Source organism: Cheilinus undulatus, linkage group 10, assembly GCF_018320785.1.
Source record: "Cheilinus undulatus linkage group 10, ASM1832078v1, whole genome shotgun sequence".
Taxonomy (NCBI): domain Eukaryota; kingdom Metazoa; phylum Chordata; class Actinopteri; order Labriformes; family Labridae; genus Cheilinus; species Cheilinus undulatus.
Window position 1 is genome coordinate 33,901,648 of NC_054874.1, and position 24,999 is coordinate 33,926,646.

Consider the following 24,999-nt stretch of genomic DNA (forward strand, 5'->3'; position numbering starts at 1 on the left):
ATGGAGTCCCACAAGGGAGTGTAATAAGTCCAATATTATTTTCCATTATGATAAATGACATCTACACATCAGATGATAGAGGTATTGGTAGATCATTATTTGCTGATGATGTGGCAATGTGGAAGCGTGGGAGAAATGTTAATCATGTTGTGAAGAATCTCCAAAATGCTATTAATATAGCATCGAGGTCCACGAAATGGGGATTCAGATTCTCTGTGGGAAAAACAAAAATGATATTTTTCTCAAAAAAGAAAATAAAAGAGGAAATGAGATTTAAACTCTATGGCGAAATATCAGAAAGAGTGAATAAAATAAAATTTTTAGAATGTGGTTTGATTCAAAACTCACCTGGCAGATGCAGATAGGTAAGATAGTTGATAAATGTAAAAAAGTAATTAATATAATAAGAGGAAAAGACTGGGGAGCAGATTGTGTGGTAATGAAAACAATGTATATTGGATTGATAAGATCTGTTATTGATTATGGATGCACAGCATAGCTGTCTTTGACGCGTCAGTGTCAAAGACAGTCTTGAATAAACTAGACATAATCCAAAGCACAGCCCTCAGGATTTGTTGTGGTGCAAAAAAAACAACACCCATCCCTGCACTGCAGGTGGAAACGGGAAAGATACCACTAGAACTGAGAGGACTTCAGATAGCCCTTACATACTGGATAAATCTACAAGGACATAGATTATATCACCTAACAAGAAGGGCATTAGTGTACGGTGGCCCTGAAGGCCAATATGAAATAAATATTTCAAAAGCGCAAAATATATTTCAGAAAACACAAAAACATTTCACAATACACAAAAACATTTCACAAAACACAAAAACATTTCACAATACACAAAAACATTTCACCGATCACAAAATACATTTCAGAAAACACAAAAACATTTCACAATACACAAAAACATTTCACAAAACACAAAAACATTTCACAATACACAAAAACATTTCACAAAACACAAAAACATTTCACAATACACAAAAACATTTCACAAAACACAAAAACATTTCACAAAACACAAAAACATTTCACAATACACAAAAACATTTCACAATACACAAAAACATTTCACAAAACACAAATACATTTCACAATACACAAAAACATTTCACCGATCGCAAAATACATTTCACGAAACCGGAAAGGGTAGGACCATGGTACTTGTTTGTGATTGGCTAAACCCAAGTCTGTCCGGCATCAGTCATTTATCATTTCCTGTTTACACTTCTTACCGCAATAGCCGAGCGAGCACGAAATTTCGAGTGTCTACCGGCATGGAAGAGGAACTTGAGTTGATAGCGGAATACTTCAACAAGGGAAATACATATAGTGTGATTCTTGATATGCTCTCCTTGTATCTTGACATACACATTTCAATTGGAACCCTAAAATCGCGCTTAAAGTGTCGTGCCAAAAGAAGTACCCCCGGTAGGATTTGTATCCCCCTGCCGCCTTTGCCGAAGGAGCTGACTATCGACTATCAGGCGTAGATTTCGCCTCAGTGAATAAAAATGACAATAAAAGAATGTATAAAGCACAAGATTAGTTTTGATCATCTGTTTTATTCATCATTATCGTGTTTTGTCGGTAATATCTTTTAAAATAAGATCTTTTAAGTAAACGTTTTGATACTGCAGCTTGGTGCACACTCATTACGCTGAACTGAGAACGCATCTTTTTCCCCCTGTGTCCTGTCATTGTATTTTGGCGGCGTGTTGGTCATCAAATCTGGGTCCACGCTGCTGTACATGAGTAACAGACATATTTTCTTCATAACTTTTATCGTCTTCTGTTAGCACTTTTTAGCGTCAAGCTGCTGACATGCACTATCCACTTCCCACTTCCGCCTTGAGGTATTTCAAAATAAAGGTCCTGCATAGCCATATCACTGAATATTAACTTGTCTATTGACCAGTCTGAACAAGATTTATGTACAGGGAGATCAATTTCAGACCATTTATTTCAACACATCGTCCACTTCAACTACATCCCACTCTAAACAACTGTTTCACAGTGTAAAGAACTGTAAAAAACAAAGGAACATTTACCCCACCTCTTCCTTGTGAATGGGGGGTACAAATCCTGGCAAGGCTAAAATGAGACCTAAAATCATTTGTAATTTACACTAAACCAAAGACAAGGCAGTAGTACACCATTTATGCACCCCGAAGAGATGACATATTTGATTGCAATTAAATGTTCCTTTGTTCCTTTGTTTTGTAAAAGTCCCGACGAGTCACGTGATTTCTAATTTCTCATGATTTTCTTCTTTATGGTACAACAAAAAGTGGCAAAACAAAGAAGGAGAGAGCAAAGTTAAAGCTGAATGTTCCTGGCTTCTTTGATCATCTTTATGTTGTCTAAAAAGCCTAAATCAAACTGATACTCACACTGTCTGTACAGCGCGGTGCACACTGACTCTCTCTCTCTGCGGTGCATATAATAATGCTTATCGTTAAAACGAGAGAATTTTCCTGCATTTAAGTCAAATACCAGTCTTCTGATGACTGATTTATTGGTTTGTGGGACAGCAGAAAATGAAGGCAAATATATTTTTGGAGTGGGCGATAAGAACTGCGTGCTTTACTAACGCCAAAAAATTTTATATCACCTAGTTGTATATTTTAAGTATTGTATTTAATGACATTAAAATAACACTGAGTAAAAAAATAAATACTTAAAGCCAGGAGGTGCTTTCTGCCAGCAACATTAAAATGACCAATCTGGCTTTTAACATTCAGATGACGGTCAGTACTACACCTAGTGAAAGATTCCACATTTCCTTCCAAAACAGCGGGTGCATTGTATTTTAAATAAGGTAATAACTTTTAATAAACAACCCGGTCGGAAGTCCTGTACATATTTAAAGCCAGACCACCACCATCAGAGGGAGAAACCCATCGTATCTGTGGGCGTCAGCACAGGAATTTGGCTTTTTCAATGCTGTCTGCCCATATAACTCTGTTGCACTCTCACTCTTTTGCCCTTGCCAAGATGGCGGCCCCAAAGACGTACCATCAGATAGCGAACGCGTCATCTACATCTTGACATCTATGTTGTTGACGTGGATTTTGAGTTACAGTGGTGTTGGAAAATTAGATAAAAAGTGTTTTTGATTAATTTTAACATTGTGATCGCATGATTCAGATTTTAGCCTATTGCAGTGATCTGCTGTTAAACTATCGTTAGCCTTTTGCTTTTAATTAGCCTGCCAATTCTCATAACCTGATGAAATAATACACACGGTTAATTCACTGTAAAACCATAGACTGTATATAGTGTGAAACCATGTCAGCAAAACCCACCGGTAGTTTAACTTACTTGTCGCCTATTAAGGGTTCTGATAGTAACTATAGCCAGCTAACAGCGTGTTTCACACTATATATCTATATCTATTTGCAGCGCGTTTTTCTAATGTGTTGCGGTGTATTTGCAGCGCGTTTTTCTAATGTGTTGTGGTCTATTTGCAGCACGTTTTTCTAATGTGTTGTGTTGGTCTTTGCAGCGTGTTTTCTAAATGCTGCGCATGTGTTGTCAAATTGATGAAGATGTTTTCTTAATTTGCTTGTGTTTTGTCTTTTTGCATGTGTTTTCTTAAGTTGCAGTGCTGTGAGCTCTCAGCGCCACCGTACAAACAAGTACCATGGTCCTACCCTTTCCGGTTTCGTGAAATGTATTTTGCGATCGGTGAAATGTTTTTGTGTTTTGTGAAATGTTTTTGTGTTTTGTGAAATGTTTTTGTGTATTGTGAAATGTTTTTGTGTTTTGTGAAATGTTTTTGTGTTTTGTGAAATGTTTTTGTGTATTGTGAAATGTTTTTGTGTTTTGTGAAATGTTTGTGTATTGTGAAATGTTTTTGTGTTTTGTGAAATGTTTTTGTGTATTGTGAAATGTTTTTGTGTATTGTGAAATGTTTTTGTGTTTTCTGAAATATATTTTGCGCTTTTGAAATATTTATTTCGTATTGGCCTTCAGGGCCACCGTAGTAGAGGATACCAACCAGTGAGAGCATTAATATGCATGGATTCTCTATCAACTCTGGATAGTTTACAGTCGTTTACATCAAGTGGAAGGCAAGATCTTGTTTGTGAAATATATATGAACTTGTATAAAATTATGAATATGAGGTTAAATGTTAAATTTGTTTGGGCACCTTCATATGTTGGGGTTCATGGAAATGAGCTTGCTGACAAATACGCTAAGAAAGCTCTTAAGTCAGAAAATGTACTAATTACAACAAATCTTGGTAAAACAGAAGCAAAAGCAATCATATAAAGTAAAATTAAGAACATTTGGCAGGAAAAATGGAATAATGAAATAAAAGGAAGACATTTATTTTCTACTAATCCTCTAGTTGGAAGGTTTGGGGGGAAAAATAGGAGAAAAGAGACGACAGTGAAGAGACTGAGATTAGGACATACAGGTCTGAATAAAACATTGTTTATAATGGGAAAACATGAAAATGGTAGATGTAATACTTGTGGAGAAGAATAAAGTATGAAACATGTTTTCATGGAATGCAGAAAGTATAATAGAGAAAGAGAGAAATTGAAGAAGAATATAGAAGAAAACAAAGGAATATTCAGTATTAGTGAAATGTTAAATAAATCAACAGAGGATAATATCATGACATTTATATTCGAGTTTTTAAGAAATACAGGATTGCTGAACAGAATATGATAGGGGTATTTTTTTTTCCTTCTAATGCATACATATGCAACTACATATGCTAGTCTGTAAGCCTATGCAGTAATCATTCCAGACCAAAGGGTGGCGGTTAGTTTACTACCGCCCTTAAACGAAAAAGAAGAAGAAGAAGATGCTACAAAACACCGCAGTGGGTGGCGTTCATACCTTGTACAGCTTCAACTACGTAGTCCGTGTCAATTTTCATCTCCCGGGAAATAAATAGCATTTTTAACACTATGGAAAGAGCGTCCCTCTTTTTTGCAACCAATATTAACGGCTTCCGCTCTCCGGTAATGTTGTGTCTAGCTCTGGCTGCCCTGCTCGCGTCGGCAGTCGGGCAAAGTGAATACCTCAACAAGCCCTCCTTCGGGCCTCCAGACTCTCACATCCAGCTCCATGAATCTGACCCAGGGCTGAAGAAGGCTTTGGTTTTCGCTGAGGAGCACTACAACCAGGGCTCAAATGATATGCATCTCCGCAAAGTTAGCCGGCTTATATCTGCCACCAAACAGGTATTAAATAACGGCGCCTGCCGTCACCCGATATAGTCTGTCAGCACTTGAATGACTTATTTCGGGGAGCGAACCATAGAGCGACAACCCAGTAAGGTAAAGTTGTACGTACTGGGTTGTAGCCTGTACATCATTGTGCCCAAAGAGTAACAAGTACTGCTAGCAAGATTTAGTTAAATAATGATGAGACATTGTGATGTTGTATGCTTCCCTGTTTTGTTCTTTTTACTTACTGTGGATTAACGTGGCTGTGATCAATTTGTCGCTCTCTGGAAGTTCTATAATAACGTTAATTTGTCAACAAGGCGGCTTACCCATCGAATTTGTCTGGTTTGCTTTGTCCTTACCGTTACACACATAGCTTTGTATGCATACAGTAAACAAAGATGTATGCGCTGGGCATACTAGGCATTGACACAAGCCATGACATGTTTAGTGCTTAATCAAGGATATGATGTTTGAGTATAAAAAATAATGCTTGTGTCTGTTTGTCTTCCAGCTAGTTAAGGGGATTCGCTACACTATAACAGTGGAATTGAGTAACACTGAGTGTAAGAAATCCTCCATGCTCAGGACATGTGACTTCTACCATGAGACACAGAAACTCAAGGTAGGTTGTTCCTATTTGTGTGTGGGGCAATGAGAGGTCATCTCAGAAAAAAGGAGGGTAGATAACTTTAAGGCTTTCAGTTAGTAGAAATTGCTAAAATAAGTGTAGTTTCAAATAATGCGAACATGCCTTTGTGAGTATCCGTTGCAAATGGGTATTTCGTTTTGTTTGCTCAACAGAGTTAAAGCATATTATTGAATCTCGTGACTTGAATTTTTTTCTAAATCAAAAGCAAGCTAATGTTCTTGGCCTACTTCCATACTTCCACATACACACCATTAACATGTTTGATTTTTTTTAATCCCTCAGTCCTTAAAAGGAACCCTGCTTGACCAGACAAGTTCATCTTGTTGGATAGATATTTGTATATCTCATATACAAATTGAACTAAAAAACTCACAAGATATCTGCATTTTGAGTCATTTGAGTTTATAAATTCACCAGGAGACCACCATGTTTTGGTGGTGATCCTCACCACTCCTATGCAGTAAGCTGTTTCAGACTGGCAGCCAGTGTAAGGGCTGCATTTCAGAAATGCAGCACATCTCATGCATGGAGAAGTCTAAAATTTGAGGTCTCTTCTAGTTTATATTTGCACCATGAGCAGTTTTCTGTCCATCTAGACAGGACAATGATATATACAGAGCCTTATTTACCTTGTTGTAGCAAATATGTACGTCCACATGGGTAGAAAATGTTTGACATCTGTTTCTTGATGAACCAGATGAAGGCCACGAGCTAAAATGCATCTGTTTAATAAAGTGGTTCCCTGAACTTCTCTTCTTTATGAGGCTTTCTGTTTTCATATGGTTCAGGTAAAGATAAACACAATATGAAAGGACTTCCTGTTTGCGCCTTTCAAATTAAAAGTCCACTTTAGCATTTCTTTGGAGAAACTCAGTTCGTATGTACACAATGCTTTTATTTTGAAAAGCTCCAGGCACGCTTCCACTATACACTGAATCCAGTCACGTAGGGAGTTTTATTGAGGTAAAAAGTTGGAGGAATGACAGAGCTTTGACAGCAGGGAGACAACACCAACAAGCAGCAAATTATGGCAGCAACAGCTGCAAGCAGGAAAAACGTCTGAAAAAGGGTTAATGCTTAGCAATGGAGAGGAGCGCTGTGGAATGGTGACGTTACACTATCAACGCGGATCAAAACATGGCAGTCTCCTGCTGAGCTTGTGAGCTGAAATGTACTCAAAATGCAGATATGTGGGATATTTAGTGAGTTTTTGTAGTTTAATATACATTTGAAACATACAAATATCTACCCAACAAGATGAACTTATCTGATCATGCAGGATTCCTTTTAACATTTATTTAAGTTTTTCATAACACATCTTAGCAAAGTGAAATAATAAGCAAATTGAGTCCTTTCACCCATAAAACTGTGATGACAGTGTTTTTTTAATGTTGTAAGCAGGAACTTTTGGATGCTAGACAATATTTCACTCCTTTTGTGAACTCTTCACACTGGTACGGAAGCGGATTAGGGACACAGGGGTGAAGAAAAAAAATGCTGGGCACTTCACGATAACCTGTGATCCTGTAGATATGCACAGGCAACGGACTCCTCCTTGTTACCTAATGGTTGAGCCAGGGAAGATTGAGCACTCATTAACTGATCATAGAAAGCCTGCTGTAAATGATGCCATGTAAAAAAAAAAAAAAACAACAAAAAAAAAAACAAAAGCAGAAACAGAACACTTTGGCACATGTTGTCTATTGAAACCTCTAGTTGACAGTATATGTACAGTGTTTCCCCTACCATTCTATTGGGACGGCACCCCACCTTGCCAACGGCACCCCCCTTGAACGTCGAGTCAATTTTATTTAATTTTTTTTCTATATAACGCCAGATCACAACAGAAGTCACTGAAGAATAACTTTCCTATAGAGCAGGTTTTTACTTGGTCTTTTTATTAAACAAACTAAATAGCCCAGGGGTATTTATCCTGTTTAAATTATGTATTTAATTTCTAAGTCCTGGTTTTCTGCTCGTTCCCTCTGACTACATGAAACCCACACACTCACTGAGCAGAGAGCCTCGCCCCCTCCTCTCTGTGTCAGAGCTGCGGTCACTCAATATCATGAGAGAGACTTCTCCAACTGATTTATCCTCTAAAGTTGTGTATGAACCGATGTCCCGCTTGTTTAATGATTGAGATAGTTATACCAGTGCTGAATTTCAGCACGAGATTGCAGCAATTGCACACAATTTATTAAATTCTTACTGTAATGCAGTAAAATCCCCTGTATAAAATGCTGCAAACTGACAAACCGGTGGGAAACATGGTCAGAATCAGCAACAGTGGGTTCGTGACCGCACCAGCTCCCTCCTGGTCTTCTCACCACAGCAGGCAGAAATACACATGGCCCCTCACAGATATGTGGGGGGAGGTGTGCCGTGAATAACGGAGGGGATCAGTTCCTGTACAGACTAAGACTGAGCGGCCCCTCCGCGGGTCACCTGATGATCATTTTAATGTTTTAACATTCAGTCATCAGGGATCAATAAACTGGTTGATGATCTCTTTTGTCTTTTTATCCCTCGTGTGCATGTTTCTCATAGCACCTGGCGCTATTGGCGATATCAATGACCGTTTTGTTCACTCTTAAATAAACCTCGTCAACATGCAGATTATGACAGAAACTTTTCAACCTTTATAAATGTAGGAGTGTTGACAAAAGATCACAGGGGCATAGAGACAACAGGAGGAGACAGAGGCATGCATGTGTGTGAATGGAAGAGAGAAAATGAGTAGATAAAGTCATTGGAGAACAATCAATCATCATTAAGAACATTTACCAAAATACATAGTCTAGCCTATTATAAATATGTTCTATGTTACAATAAACGCTTTCCTAAATAATATGTTTTGGTTGTTAGTTAAATCTTTCAGATATCAGACTCATTTGCATGTAGAGATGCCTTTTGACAGCATAGGTAAACTTTACAAACTTTACACTAATACTGGTCTGATACAGCCCTAAAGTTACTCCTGATGTGGCAGGAAGGCAAAAAAGTTAATTTCTAGATAAAATGTTATATTGACGAATCACATGAACACCATGATTCCTGTAAGTGTTTGTGTTGGTGTCCGCTAACTTGCTAACTTTAGATGTGAGTTTATTAATCATTTCTTTCTAAATGACTGAGCACTCCATCATTAACCAGCTGTAAACAGCATGGCCGTGCGTAATTTGGGCGGAGGAATAGGGGGTTGAAAATAAAGAACACTGTACAGAATGACGGGGGTTGCAATAACAGTCGGGATTTGCTTCTCTTGAATGTAGCACCCCAGACAATTAACATTGTGTGTGTGAGTCTGCCTGGTCTGCAGAACCCACTTAAGCTCTCTCCACCGAGTCACCTGAAGAGTTCGCCTGCTCACACTGCACCAGCGGGGGTTTACGTTTGAGGAAGAGAGTACAAATGCTTTTACTGGCGGATGCAGGTCAACTTTCAGGCAGCATGAGTGATGTAAGTCTGAGACTGGTAGCGTGAGGAGCCAACAGGAAAGGGAAAAGGCATATAGTAAAAGATCTTTGAATTTTATTAATCAGTATCAGATTTTTTTTTGTTTGTTTTTTATCGAAACGATCTGAATCAGAGAATCGATTTTTTTGAACCCAGTCCTAGTAAATTTGTTGGCTTTGCTTATCCTGTGCTAATGCATAGCATTACTGTATTCTATAAACTATAACAAACAGCAGATCTTAAACATTGTGTTTATGAGCTAACAGAGAAAGAATCACTGTTGTTAATCCAATTCTCAAGTGTAGGCCTTAAAGGTACAGTGTGTAGAATTTGGCTGCATTTTGCCGAACAGAAACGGTGTAAATGGGATATAATGTTTATATATTTATGTGAAGTATGTTAAAATAAGTGCACAATCATCCCCTTTAAACTTTAGTTTTCTTTTTACAAAATTAGAAAAAATATTTTTAAATTTACATTACCACGGGTCGCCCTCATGGAGGCTGACATAATGAACCGCCGTGTTGTTTTCAGCAACGTTTTGGGGACAGAAAGAGCTAACACGATTTTTAAATACAATCCTGCCCGCCGGTCCTGAGAGCTACCTGGAAGGCAGGTGGAGAAGAAGACTGACCTATAATCTATAAAAATAATGGTTACAAAAATGAATGAATAAAACTTCACCTTGTCACTGCTGTAAATGATGTCCAGCTCACGATCCTTTTTGGTCTTCACAGGCTTTTGTCACTTAGTGATGTGATGTTTTGGTAATAGATGGGCTCATTCTAAAATCTGAACCCATGTGTCGCTAAAATGCCAAATTCTACACAATGCACCTTTAAAGGTACAATGTGTAGAATTTGGCATTTTAGCGACAGCTAGCACTCAGATTTTAGAATGAGCCGATCTGTTCAACTGGTATTACCTGTTGCTACTGTTCATTAATTACCCAGTGATGTCAGTGTTTGGTGGATTGGGATAAACAATGTCAATATAAACAAACAAACTGACATTTCTGAAGGGAAGCACACAGCTGCTGCATGAAAGCAGCAATTAAAACATGGTGATTTTATTTCTAAAATTCTATATGTTTTGCAGGTGACTTTGTCACTATGTATCATACACAATACTGTTAAATACAATTTCCAATAGAAAACATGCCAAAGTGTTCATTTTTGCTTTATTTTGTACATTTTATCATTTGCAGTAAGCTGCCGTGATTTGATTTGATTTGATTTGATTGATAATACTTTATTGTCAGAAGCAAGATCTGAAATTTTGTTTTGCATTAAAACAGCAGCTCCGTCATACACACAGCAGCTCCGTCATACACACAGCAGCTCCGTCATACACACAGCAGTAAAGAACTGATCAAACTCCCTTCACTCCCCCATTAGCCTACATATTGAGGTGGAGTCTGTCACCTTTGTGTATCTACAGGTGATCAGATCAAACGGAAGAGAGAAAAGAATACTGTTATGTCTCTTCTGTTGATGTATGAGTATTTAAAGAAGTAGTGACCACTTTGACATCTTTTTCTGCTGTACACTGAAGTATCTGACTGAACTATGATAAAACACATAAATGCTGGTGTTATTTCTGACATTTGCACCAAACTGATTAAAAGCCGTAAAATGCAGATTTTTTTTAATTAGCTTAAATGGACATCTGCTCTGAAAAATCTTTTCTGAAAGGCGTGGCTTATGTGATGTAGAAACCTACCGGTAGGTTTCTACATCACAGACTCTATATAAAAGGTAGAATGTTACCGCTTCTGACCATCTTTGCCATTCAGAGACCACTTCCAACATCTCCTGCCTGCACCTCCACTGCTTCAGCTCCGAGAGCTCCGGCTTTAGTAACGCCAGTGCTGGAGCAAACGGCCCAAACAGGTAGTGCTCAGGACCACCACGGTCCACCACCACACTACAGCCTGCTTCGGGGGACTCTGGAGGAAAAAATCCTCCACCTCAAAAGATCGTTCTGAGGCAGCAGTGCTGCGGGACTCTGTGTCACTTTCTGGCAAGGGGAGTCACTGTCACTCTTGCATCATCTATAAAACCCCGTCCTTAAAAAAAACAAACAAAACATCCTTTTCCCCTCCCTTCTCTCAGTAAAAAACTGCTCACTTCCTATGCATTTTTTGAAATCCTGAAGTGGGCGGAGTTAGCTTTAAGCTGTGGGTTCACTTACACTTTAAGACAATAACAAACATCAAATCTTGACTGCCTCTACACAATGCCATTTTTCGTTGAACATGTTAAACTATACATCAGAATGAGATTTAACAACACAGAGATTCTTTCTCTTTTAGACGATAAACAGTGTCTTAGATTCACTGTTTGTAATAATAAGTTTCAACTTTTTTCTCAAAATTGTGTTTCCACTGTATTCTTGAAATTTCGACTTTATTCTTAAAATTATATTTCAACTTAATTCCCTCATTCTTTTTTTAAAATTGCGAAACAGACACGTACATGTAACAAACAAGTACACAAGACAGAGAGAAACAGTGACAAAGTACAGACAGGCCAGTTGATTGAACAGGCCAACTTTATTTACTTATTCAACTTTATTTACTTATTCAACTTTATTCTCAACGCTTAGACTTTTGCTTATCATTTTGACTAAAATCTGTGCCCAGCATTATTTTTTTCTTCACCTGTGTCCCTAATCTGCTTCCATAAAATACTGGAATATGATCAGTGAAAAAACAAATAACCCTCTATAATGTATAATACCTGTGTGTTCTCTCTCTGCTCACTAGACGGAGATGTGTGTGTTCGAAGTTTGGGATATTCCCTGGCAGGGCACTTCTACTCTGCTCAAACAGAAATGCCAGCCTAAAGGTCAGATTTCAACTAAAAAAAGAACATTAACCAGTTGAACCATCCCTAATAGAAATGATTTAGCAAAGTAATACAAAAAAGTTTCAGATTAAACAAATAGATAAATGACTCTGGACCCTTTGGTGTTTTATTAATGGTAGGCACAAGTGGTGTGTGCAGAAGTGGGTAAACTCTTGATTTATTTTAGCAGTGGGTATCGGTCTTTGTCAGGTGACGTCACACCCTCAAAAGCCGCATTGCAATTTGGGTCATTCCGCCATTTTTGTGGGTAAAAACAATTCAGCGCGGCCTAGACATACCCTAGCTTGGATCTTTCCTTCTTGCTTGAAAATGGGTCACTGGTGTTGCGTGAGAGGCTACACCAGTAAATCAAGTGGTCGAAAATTCAACCGTGGGATTAAATTTTTCAGTTTCCCCCCTGGAAAAGGGGCTATGGGCAGCAGGCGGAGGACATAACAGAGCCTTCGGAATGCCTGGGTTGCTGCAGTGAGACTCAAGGACATCACTTTCAACAACATATCGTCTTTAGTGGGAGTTTGCTCTCAGCATTTTCACAAAGGTAAATGAACGTTTTTGTTTGTTAAAATAATGACCATGATAATCCATGGGCCGGTTGTCTGACCTGTAAAGTTCGCTAGAGCTGATGTTGTATTTTACCGTTGTTGTTTGTTACACAGGTGAACAACACAGAGGGAAGGCAGCACACCTTGATTGATCTAGTCTTGTTAAATTTTATTTGCTTATCGCAATTTTATATGAAAGAATGCTTGATTATGATTGATTGATTCTGTATTTCGTTGTCATTGCCCAGGGACTACAGATGGAAACTAGCTAGCAAGCTAAATCTGGTACAAAGCATCTTTTTCTCTTTTGAGACTAATGTAATTTTGTACATTTTCCCTGACACAAATAAACTAAACTATATAATTATATTAGTATATAATATGCAGTGCTCAACAAATTTATTAGACCACCTGTCATATTTGTCTCAAAGAATGTCCAGCATCATGAAATGCTTTAATGCGGACTCTTTCATTTTCAGTGAGCTCTCCATATTTTACCATTTTGAACAGGAATGAGGGATGTCAAACTGAAGTCACCCAAATTTGAGCCGGCTCACTGGGCTTCTCTGAGAAGTCAGACATTAATCAAGCGTAACATTCAACAACTAAAACTTTTTTTTCTGTTCAGGAATGCAAGTAAATAACTATAATTTAACATTAATCAAGAAATACTAATGTGCTTTACTATTTTTTCAGTTTTTTGTTATCAGTAAATTTGAACAATCATGGATAACAATAATAATTGTATTTTAGTATTAAAAATATCATTTCTGCGAAAGAGCTTCCACATATTGGTGTATTAACCATTGCAGAAACATAAAAAATGATTTTGGTAATTACCAATGCTGTTAATTTAGGGCAGCTGTGGCATAAACCTTACTTTGGTTAGGGTTGGGGTGGTCTAATAAATTTGTTAAGCACAATATATATATATAGTAATATAGCTGGATGAGGTTGGAGGTAGCAGTGCAGCGGCGGCTCTCCAGCTGCTAGGTGCTACATCGTATGGATCAACTTTGTTAATTGTTGACAATTTAGTAAAATACCTCTTCTGGTATCTTTTTTAAGTTTGTCTCTATAAGGTTTTCACTCGTTTGTCTTTTGTTTCTCTAGTTTTGCAGTTTAACACGGTTTGACTATACTCGCTGCCTCTGCGTTTACCTCTGTTGTTTACCTCTGCTAACCCACAAAAATGGCGCAGGGGGCGTGTTGCTTCCGTGACTGACAAAGACCAATACTCTGGTGACAAAAAAATGTAAATGGGTCTACTCTGTATATGCTGGACTACACCACTGTCTTTGAAGTTGTGTTTGATTACAACTGACACACACTACAGGATTTAAAGCACTATTTGAGGCCAGATTTGCTACCCCTGACGATCATGGGGGCGTGTCCCTAGTGGAGCCTCATATCAAAAGATTATTTGTCTGAATAATCCTCGTGTGCAGTGTTAATATGATTGTTTTACCGCCTAGACCCCGAACAGTATAACATAAAACATTTTGGAAACATGTTGGAAGCATGTTTGATATCTACAGTTTTAGGTCGTAGTACCTCATACGGAGTACCAACAACAACCAATGAGAGCGAGCAGACGGGGTAGCGCCACCAGCCTGATCATGCATACTTTCGCTGCTCTCAACCATAAACAAAACTGCGACTTAATTCCAGCTAGGATTTTATCCCGAGTCTTTCCCATGTTTCATGATTTTTGGTGCATCACTAACACATGTAAGGCCAGCCTGTTGTGGAGGAACAGCAAGAGGTTAACGACAGACATCCATGTTTGTTTGATTATCTGAAGTCACGTGAGGTCGTAGGCAGGTCGGCAGATGTGTGGTCTTACAGTCTGGCTGAGTCCTCTAGTGCATTGGTTCCCAACCTGGGGTCCGGGACCCCCCCAGGGGGGGCTTCAAAGATCTTAGGGAGGGTGTGAGGCTGCCAAAATAAATTGCAAATGCTGACTGAAACCATGATAAAGCACTGAAGTAGTTTAAAGAGAGGTCTTTTATTTAAAAAAAAAAAAACATGCAGAGGCTTTTTTAAGAGTTTTATCAGGGAAACAGTTAAAATTTATATTGATTTTTGGCATCAATGTGTCACTTTTTTCTTCTCTCTGGAGTCCTGGGGGCAGCTCCGCTTTTCTTAGGCCCTGTCCACACGGAGACGATTTCAGGAGTATACGCAAAAGTTTTTGTCGTATCGCAATTCATCCACATGGAAACAGCATTTTGGGAGGCCGTAAATGCTACTCTTTGAAACCAGGTCCCTGAGTGAACAAATCTGTAAATGCTTACTGTTTCATCTCCGTATGGACAGCCAACCTCAACTTTCTTGAAACAATCACGTCATACATAGCATAGCCCACTTAAGCCACAGGCGCGACTCATACCAAAACAACAATGGCGGATTACAGGGTAGTGTTTGTGCTGCAGAAGCTACTAAGCTTATTATGGCTTTTATAGCAAAATCTAATACTCCTTTACCACCACCGAGAACAGAATACACCAGATGTTCTTAAATCCACCATGAAGTAGAATCAGAAGGGCAACCAGGAGAAAGTTTTGGGCAGTTTTCTGTCATCTTGTCTGCTATTTTGGTGCATTTCCATGGCAGTGTCACAGCACCACTTACAGGCTTGGAATATATACTACAGCGTTTTCAGTTGTTTTCAGTGTTTCCTTGCTAATGTGGAAATTTCCTGAAACAAGTGAAACTTGTTTAAGAAAAATATTTTTAATACGGAACTGAAATATATCATTTTTGTCTTCTTGTGGACAAGGCCTTAGGTACATGTAGGGGGAGCTCCAAGGAAAAATGGGAAACATTGCTGTAGTGTTTGCCTTCAGAGGAAATCGTTTCAGATTTTAAAATCTTCTAGTGTGTGGTCAGCCTTAAGCAACCAAACCACAAGAATTTTTTTTTGACAGGAAACTGAAATAAACAATTGAGATATTGAACTCTGAGAACACTGAGGCCGGCCACACACGAGATGATTTTAAAATCGATTTAAAAAAAAATGTGAGGGACCACAGACATCAGGACAATTTCAAAAGATTTTTAATCTTTAATCCTCTTAATACATACACTAGACCGGTGGTTCTCAACCTTTGAGTTGCGACCCCCAATTTAAATGCACTAGTGTGCGGGACCCCTCAAACCCCCCCGCCCTCCTCCCGATCACACGTGCTAAACCACCCCCCTCCCAAAATGCCGGTTTAAATGGAATACAGTGCTGTCCGCAGTGCTGACACAAAAACGGTGCAGGTATACTGAAAAAACAACTGAAAAATGTACTTTGAGTTCTTATTCTACTCCTTTGATTGGTTGTCAAAAAACTCTGGCTCTAATTTCACTCTAAGATAGCAAAAACACAACTCAGTGAAGCGATAGTCAACAAGTGTGAAAGAGAGAACAGCAGCAGCTTTGCCTCTGGGGATGAGCTTTCACTCAAGATTTTTAGGGATAGTTCTGAATATGATGAATAAGGTACAATAAATCTCAATAGATACTTGTTTTTCATGACATTCTGTCTAAATTCATAACTTCTAATAGTTTAAAGGCGTTCCGTGTCCTTTCTGTCACTTACACACCTGACCAATACAGCCTACTATTTGTGTCTTATTTACAAACAAGCACTTAAGGTCACACTCAAGCTATCAGTTTTTTATTGAGACAGGTCTTGCCCAAAGACACAATAACATCTTAGTTTTGGAAAATCGTTTTTGGATTTATTGAAAAACATATGGCAGCATCACAATAACTCTTTAACATGACCAACAGACTGACAATGGTCATTACATCACATCATACTGCTGGTAGTTGAGCCAGTTAACATGTAAACAAATAACGCAAACTTTGTTTTTCTTTTTTAAGTAAAGAAAACAACAATCAACACATACTAATTAATGCCTGCTTGCAGGGTCCAAAACTAACACTTGCCAATTACGGATAGATTTTGTGTCTGGCTAGTAAATTTTAAGACCACTCACCACTCTGGCGAGTTATTTTTTTACCAGCAAAAAATTCATTTTTTTGTTACTGGAGAACAACGCTGGTATCGGCTGGTTTCCTGGCAGAATAATGTGTATTTCAGGCCGAGACGATCTTTGGTCATGTAAGTGCATCAGTTATGACCTCTTTCACAGCGTGCCAAGGTGGATAACTGGTTGTCCCACAGATATGATTGAGTAGATACGACACGCCCCTTTGAGCTGCATGCCTACGGCAAGCCTAAGTCAGTGGGAGCAAAGTGTCAGGGCATTCCGTGGTTGTAGTTGGCACGAAAACTATAACAACAAGGATGCCTGCACATTGTGCTGCATACGGTTGGACCAAGCAGCAGCCTCCGGCCCTGAAAAATGAAGCCAATGCGGAAGAGCAAAAAATTGCTATACCGCAAGTGTCCACTTGAGGCTGGCTGCAGGAACACAGGAAGTCCCGTCTGGACACATATTAAACTGCAGGTTTTTACACTAGAAGTAAACTAGTTTACAGCCCGGTTCAAAACACCAAACGTGTCTCATTAGCTAGTGTCTTATTGTGCTACCACTGTATGGGGGGTGAATTTTTTTGTATCACGATCGTTTGGATTATATTTAGGATGAAAGCTTATTGGTGCATCTCATTTTATTGATAGATAGCTCGGCAGGCAGAGGCTCCGTTTCTGTCAACCAGAATGCTAGCTAGCAGGCTGACAGGTGAGCGGGCCCTTAGGTTGATCCGAAGTTCGCTTGAGACCACGATTTCAATATGGAAGCCTCCACGGCTTGACTTCAAGAGCCGTTTGAGTCCGTCTATTGTAAGTAGATGACTGACATCACACAGGGTTTGTCCAATTCTTTCTACAGTCTATGGGTTGCACACTACACTGTATGGTTGAAACAAGGAAACAGGGAATAACCTTTCATAGGTAAAAATATTTTTTGGCTCTTTTTTCATTATTAAATCTTGTTGAGAGCTTCAGTAACTATTTGGTTACTAGCAAAACACTAACGCGAGCTAGCAGCTTGACAGCCAGATACCAGATGATTAATAGTAGCTGTAGTATAGTTGTACAAGCAGTAGAGTCGTAGAAATAGTAGAAATAGTATCAGAATTTGAAATAGTATTACCAGTTGTAGTAGCAGTGCCAGTATCACAGTGCATCCACGAGGTCTTAAAAAGTCTTAAAACGTCTAAAATCTACTCATTTGAATTTAAGGCCTTAAAATGTCTAAAATGCTCTTCAAATCTCTTAAAATGTCTTAAACACGTTTTTAAAGGTCTTTAAAATGTATTATTAATGTATTATTATAACATATTCGCGGACAGAATCGCAGAATTGGCCAATAAAAATGGAATTTACAATTTAACGTGTAGATTAAATGAATTTGACTGAAATGCTTTGTTTTTTTAGAAAGAGGAATGTAGATCTGAGGAATATGTCCCTGGGGGAACACTAAAGCGGGGTACAACTTGTCCCTCACTCACCCCGGCCCCTCTTAAACAATAACAGCATGTCAAAGCGACTGCACGAAACAACGGCAAACATCACGTAGCCCCATATGGGCCAGTACCGTGGGACTTCAAGAAAACTCATCCGTGCTTCGAGTTACCTCTACCTATTTTACCTCACCACACACCAACTAAACTTGATTGGCTTATCAATTAAGCTGCTGTGTTTCGTCTCTAAATGTCTCTTAAGTTTTACTGATTTCAAGCTCTCCTGCGCCAGCACTTTAGAGCAAACAACACACTGTGGGTATTCCATGTTGTTTTTTTGTCGTGCATGAAAAGCCATATTTCAAAAAGTCGGGCTGATAATTATGAAGCCCCGAAACTCTGATATCAGCTATTTCTCAGGTGGTGGTCCTGCTGTTTAGGCTTTCTGGTGGCTGACCTTAAGACCCCTGCTGCTGCTGCTGCTGACCCAAATCTTGAGCTTGAACACTTTTTCTATGAAGCCATCGCTCCATTTTTTCAACTTGCTGCAGCTGCGGCTAAAGCAACAATGCTCAAGTTTTTTTCTTTCTCTTAGTTTCTTTTTTCCGCTGCGTGTCACTGAATAGAATCTCACGCGCACAGTTCAGTACAAACTAAGTTGATACAATGAATTTTGAAAAATAATGAAGCAGAAAAAAACTAAAAACTCTCCCTTTCTGAAATTATGTAATTTGATATTATGTGCATTTATATTTTTCCAAAAGGATTTGGCGACCCCCAGAAATCATCTCGCGACCCCCATTGGGGTCGGGACCCCAAGGTTGAGAATGGCTGTACTAGACGACTCAGCCAGACTGTCAGATCACTGGAGACCACACACCTGCGGACCTGCCAATGACCTTGGTGATCAAATGGCTTCAGGAAAAACAAACACGGATGACTGTCATTACCCTCTTTTGCTGTCCCTCCACAACAGGCTGCTGTTGCATGCGTTACAGGTGCAGCAAAAATCCTAAAACAAGGGAAAGACTTAGGATGAAATCTTGGCTGGAATAAGTTAGTTGTGTTTATGGTTGTGAGCGGGGAAAGTACGTATGATCTGGCTGGTGGTGCTACCCTGTCTGCTCATTGGTTGTTGTCAGTACTTCATCAGAGGCGCTAAGACCTAGAATCGTAACTATCAAACATGTTTTATATTTACTATTCGAGGTCTTGGAGGCTCAGATGCAATTTGGAGCAGTAAAACAATCGAGTTGATACCACACAATTGAGGATTATTCAGACAAATAATCGTTTGCAACAAGGCTCCACTCAGGATATGCCCCCACAATCGTTGGGGGAAGCAAATCTGGCTTAAAATCCTGTATTGTGTGGCTGGCCTAATGCAACCATGGAAGGCTAATGCTGTGTTCTATTTACCTTGGAAGTCGGATGTCGGAACTGGGAATGATGTCACGTTCATCTGAAAAAAAAAACGAATTTCCTAGTTGTTTGCATTCTAATTGTCACAACCACACGATTTGAAAAAATGATGGATGCCTCTATTGCGCTAGCCAGTCATTGTTTTTAACAACATTGACCAGTTGCTAGATGATGAGCCTTTGGAACAGCACATTGCACAGTTAGTCATGTACTATAAGACTGTTGCTGCACACTACATGCGACCGCAGGGTAGTGCTGTGCCTGCAATTTCTAAAAATGCACTGTGAAACAGAAAAGGTTCTGAGAACAAGTCAAATCAAAGTTTTTACTACACTTAATGCTTTGTTGCCACACAGTAAAAACAGGAGTGTTGTGAAACACATCCATCTGGTGTGTCAGGTTAGGGTGGGACCATATACACTTGGAAACAGTGTTAGCTTTAACTTTTTAAGTGTTACTTTAACACTGCAAAATTTACTTTGCATGTTGTGTCGATGAGGTTGGGGTGCTCTGTGAAAGAACGAGTTCACGAGTTGTAAATATGACTTGGGGAGATGTTCCATTTGCTACTCTGGTCGGAAGTTGGAATATGAGTTATAATGACAAATGGAATGCAGCATTATTGCCAACTTAGACTACACGATTTGTTTTGGTCGTTCACAGTGACACAATGTCAGACTATGCAGCCAAAATCTTGTCCCATCTTGGCCTACAGACTGGCCACACCACAAGAGCAATCCCAATTGCTAACCGTATGCTGACTTAACCACTATCTCTGCGACTGAGTGAGAGTTCACAGTTTTGCTCATAAAAAGGAAGCATAACATTCAACCACTGAAACTAATTTTTCTGTTCAGGAATACAAGTAAATAACTAATTTGACATATTAATCAAGAAATAATGTGCTTTACTATTTTTTTCAGTTTTTTTGTAAATCAGTAAAGTTGAAAATTCATGGAAAGCAATAATAATTATATTTTAGCATTAAAAATATCATTTTGGTTAAAGAGCTTTTACATATTGGTGTATTAACTATTGCAGAAACATAAAAATTGATTTTGGTTTTTCCAATTTTTACAAAAGCTGTTAATTTAGGGCAGCTGTGGCATAAATCTTACTTTGGGTGGTGGTCTAATGTATTTGTTAAGCACTGTATATATGCAACAACGGAATCTTTTTGAGGGTTTCTCTGCTTAACTTCACTGTGTGGTCAGACTTGAACCATGTTAGTATAATGATTTAGGTAGTTTCATGTATTTTACTAACTAATTTGAAAAACACAGATGCCAAACATTTAACCTGTTTCCTCTGGATATCTGTCTGATCAGTGATGTCTGAACAAGAAGACACCAACAAGGTCATGGATGCATCTATCAGTCCATCTTTGGAGGTAAAAGTATGATATTCAGATCAGCAACAGGACTGACAATAGTGCTGATTTTTATGTCCCTATCAGGCTCTTCTACAGTCTACCTTTAGTCTATTTGCAAATGTTTACTGTTGTTTAAAAATCTTAAGCAACTTTGATTTGAGATTTTGTATTATTGATTTTATTTATCTTCTTTTTTATCAGCAGGAGTCTGCAGAGCTGTTAGGAAGGTTTAAGCAGTTCATGGTTAAATACAATAAGGTCTACAGCAGTCAGGAGGGTGAGTGAGTGATATCTATTGTCTTAACTTACCAAACTTACAAAGTACATAGTGTGGAAATACATGTAGGGCCCTTTTCTACTCAGAGCTTTATCAAAATAGCCTTGGAGGCCTTTTTAAAAATTCAAGATTAAATATAATGTATATCTTGCAAACCAGAACCTTCAGTTGTTGCTTTAGTTGCTTTAAAAAGTGGCTATACATTAGCAAAATATAATATCAAGGAAACTCGGTTGGGAAGACACTCAAAACAATAAATGACAGTGTAATGAAAAAATATTTGATACAATTTCGCAAATCAAATAATGATTTAAACAGGCTAATAAAGTGTGGCTATGTGCTATGTCTTTGTTTTAATGACTGTTTAGCCAATAAAAAACAGAAATTCAAAAAAAATAAAGGTTTGCCATGGATTGGAGGTGCTTTATTGGTGCTTGAAGATTGTAATTTCAATTTTACTACCACAAAAAATAAGACAGGTTGTCCAACAAAATATCACAGACACTTTGACAGGGAATCATAAATCCCAGGAAGGTTACAGTCTATTTTTTTTCCTGTCAAAAAGCCTTGTTATTATGAACATCTGCTTTTTCACTTACTAGTTGGGAAGACTGTGAAATAGGAGTCAATTGCAGAAGGATATTTACATATAGTTTGTTTTGCCTTTATCTTGCAGAGGCAGATCTTCGTTTACACATCTTTCATGAGAACTTAAAGACAGCAGATATACTTCAGTCATTGGATCAAGGGTCAGCTGAGTATGGAGTCACTAAGTTCAGCGACCTGACTGGTGTGTATGTCTGCATGTACAAGTGCATGTACATTCTTGTGTTCCACATACCTCCCAATGAGGAAGTGCAGGTTTCTACCCCAAGAGTGTTGCAACCTTTTAAAAACATGTCTTATCAACAATTTTCACTTATGTCCTTCTGTGTTCTACTCTTTATTTAGAAGAAGAATTCCGTTCCACATATCTAAACCAGCTGCTGAGTCAGTGGACACTTCATCAACCAATGAAACTGGCCTCTCCAGCTCTAAAGTCAGCACCTTCCAGCTGGGACTGGAGGGATCACGGAGCTGTTAGTCCTGTTAAAAACCAGGTACTAGTCAACAGACTAAATTGACTGGAATAACCTTAAATAGTATGTTCAAACTCCAACCCCCCAAATGTTGGGACCAGGGACGTCATTAGGCCGTTTTTGGGGGGCTGAAGCCACCCCAAAATGTTCCTCAGCCCCCCTAACAATAATTACAGTAAACACAGAGACAAAATTAATTTAGGAATGCACCACAGTATTGTGTTACTCACTGCTTAATGTATAGAGGAGAGATACTCAGCCCATGGCAGAACTACAGTTAATGTCCCAAATGTTCCCAAATGGCCAACCGTAATTCATCAGCTCTTTGAGAAACATCTCAGAGTTCAAACTAATATTTTAGCAAGTCCTTACACCAGGTGGAACTTGCATAAATAAAAAATATATGCTCATTATCAGTAACATATCCTTTCCTTTAAAACTATAAAGATTTTTTAATGTGGCCTATTGTATCCCATTTAATTACAGAATAATCCAAAAACTGGCTGTTTCATTTTATTTCATCTATGGATCAGCTGATCTGTGGATCTTCTTACATCCCCTGTTTTGGAATGTGGCTCTGGCTAAAGTATTTTAAGACATTATGGCTCTTGGGTAGAATAAGGTTGAGTTCCCCTGGTATAGACTGTCTTCAGACAGAGAAATAGTTGGCAGGCAGAAATAAGCTAGTCTTAAATGGAAAGCATGAACATCCTGAAAGAAGAAAGAGAGGAATTATGAAACCAAACATTTATAAATATTATACACCACAATTATATTTTACCAAATGCATTAATGGATATGTTTTCCAACATATTTTCTATGAACTCACTCCGGCATATAGACCTTTAAATACCAACTCATAAACTCATTCAGGCTGTTATTAGAAAAAAGGAAGACCTCCTCAAGGTTCAGGAAAAAACAGACTTCCAAGGAAAAGAGAGTGAGCCCGATTATAGGTCCTGGTAAATGCTCTACAACTAAAAATAAATGAATTAATTAAGCATTTTAAGGTGTGGAGAGAAAAAAGGGTGAGCGCCATATGCTAAGCATTACCTAAAACCCTAGGGGCTAAGCCCCCCCTGTCTTTCAATACTAGTGACGGCCCTGGTTGGGACATTGTATAAAATGTGAATTAGAACAGAAAACATTGGTCTACAAATCTGTTCAACCTATATTTAATTGATTGCAGCACAAAGACAAGATATTTAGTATGGAAACTGGTTACCTTTATTGTTTTTTGGAAATATACACTCATTCTGAATTGTATGCCTGCAACAAACTCTTTTTTTTTTTCCTAAATCCAATGGAAAGGAACCACTCCAAACGAGCACATCTGCTGCAGGCTGACAGATAGAAACAAACTAAGGAACAGGCTCTCAATGATTATTTACATTTTGTTTCAGGATGGATCTGCATCTCGATTGGGATGGATCCTGGTCTCATGGGTCGACACCTTTGGGGGTTGCAGACGCTGACTTAATTGGGGAACCTGTTGTACTAAGCCAAGTGGTGTCATTGTCTGATAGCGTAGATGCTGCAGACCCCCTACAGGAGTGACTGACCTCAAGTGATACCAGCAGGGTTGTGGCCTGCAATAAGTCTTCAATCTGGTCTGTAATGGCAGTTGCAGCCGGAGGGGGCGCACTTTTGATGCTGATTTCCGGGGCTCTTGATAGTTTGGGAGCACTTTCGGCAGCTCGTATGAGATAGTCTGCTATATCAAGCTGCAACAGTTTTAATGTCTTTGCTTTTGACTGTCAATTCCCCTAGACCCTCATTATTTGCGTGCGTGAGCTGCTGCAGGGCGAGCAGAGCTGCCGTCTTAGCTAAAGCTAATGTGGGCTCATGTGCAGAGAACCTGCAGGGCTGGAACAAGTCTGAGTGATAAGAAAATTGCCCAGAAGGTTTAACCGGGTGTTGGCCTCCCTGGGGCACATAAGTCTGGCGCCCCGGTGGTGAACTTACTAGCTGCAGGATAACCTGCGAGATCCACTCAACCGCCTTCAGGATTTTGCGCTGTTTGCTAGAAGCCTCTGCTTGTTGAGAGATCCCATTGTGGACTTCCAGTTTCAGGTTGGATACTGCATTGTTGAAATTACCTAGCATGCATTTGGTACTGGACAGCTCCTGTTCGATAGATCACACATCCTGCTGGATCTTCTCGACTCAGTAGGTTCTGCAGGAGGTGGATAGTCCTACTTTCTAGACCTTGTCCCTAATGGGTTTACCCCTGAGGAATGGCAGGAGGTTTATCCTGGTCATAACCTTGAGCTCCAGGGTTTTTTCTGTGCCTGCTCCATATACCTCTTGCAGGCCCTCGCCGGTGGTGTGAGAGTCCCTGGCCGAACTACGGGGGGAAGTGTCTCTTACTCACAGTATTATAGTGCTCTCAGATCTGCTTTATAGCATGGCACCAATAAACCTCTATGAGTGCTTACCTTCAACTCACTCTTAAAATGTCAGGACAGGGGCAAGAAAAGACTAACAGTTGTTTAATGTGAAAAAAAAAACACCTGGAGTATTCCATAGAAAAAGTAGGTTAATTGGTAACACATAATAGTTCCATGATTACCTCCACCAAGGAGGTTATGTGATCAGGTGGGTTTGTTCGTTTGTTAGTTAGTTTGTTTGTTAGCAACATAACTCTAAAAGTTGTGGACGAATTTTCAGGAAATGTCAGAAATGGCATAAGGAAGAACTG

General features: G+C 39.0%; 1 protein-coding gene across 2 annotated transcripts in view; it reads left to right on the forward strand.

Annotated features, from left to right (window-relative positions):
• The first annotated feature begins 4,835 nt into the window (after window positions 1-4,835).
• The window catches only part of ctsf (cathepsin F), a 38,907-nt gene continuing 18,743 nt past the window's right edge, over window positions 4,836-24,999 (forward strand). The window contains exons 1-7 of one of the 2 annotated variants that reach the window (XM_041797170.1): window positions 4,836-5,216; window positions 5,716-5,826; window positions 12,080-12,161; window positions 20,899-20,960; window positions 21,144-21,219; window positions 21,896-22,009; window positions 22,171-22,319. In XM_041797170.1, coding sequence (XP_041653104.1) covers window positions 4,941-5,216; window positions 5,716-5,826; window positions 12,080-12,161; window positions 20,899-20,960; window positions 21,144-21,219; window positions 21,896-22,009; window positions 22,171-22,319 — 870 coding nt within the window. In that variant the 5' untranslated portion in view covers window positions 4,836-4,940. The remainder of the gene's footprint in view (window positions 5,217-5,715; window positions 5,827-12,079; window positions 12,162-20,898; window positions 20,961-21,143; window positions 21,220-21,895; window positions 22,010-22,170; window positions 22,320-24,999) is intronic. The other variant, XM_041797171.1, reaches the window with a different exon arrangement.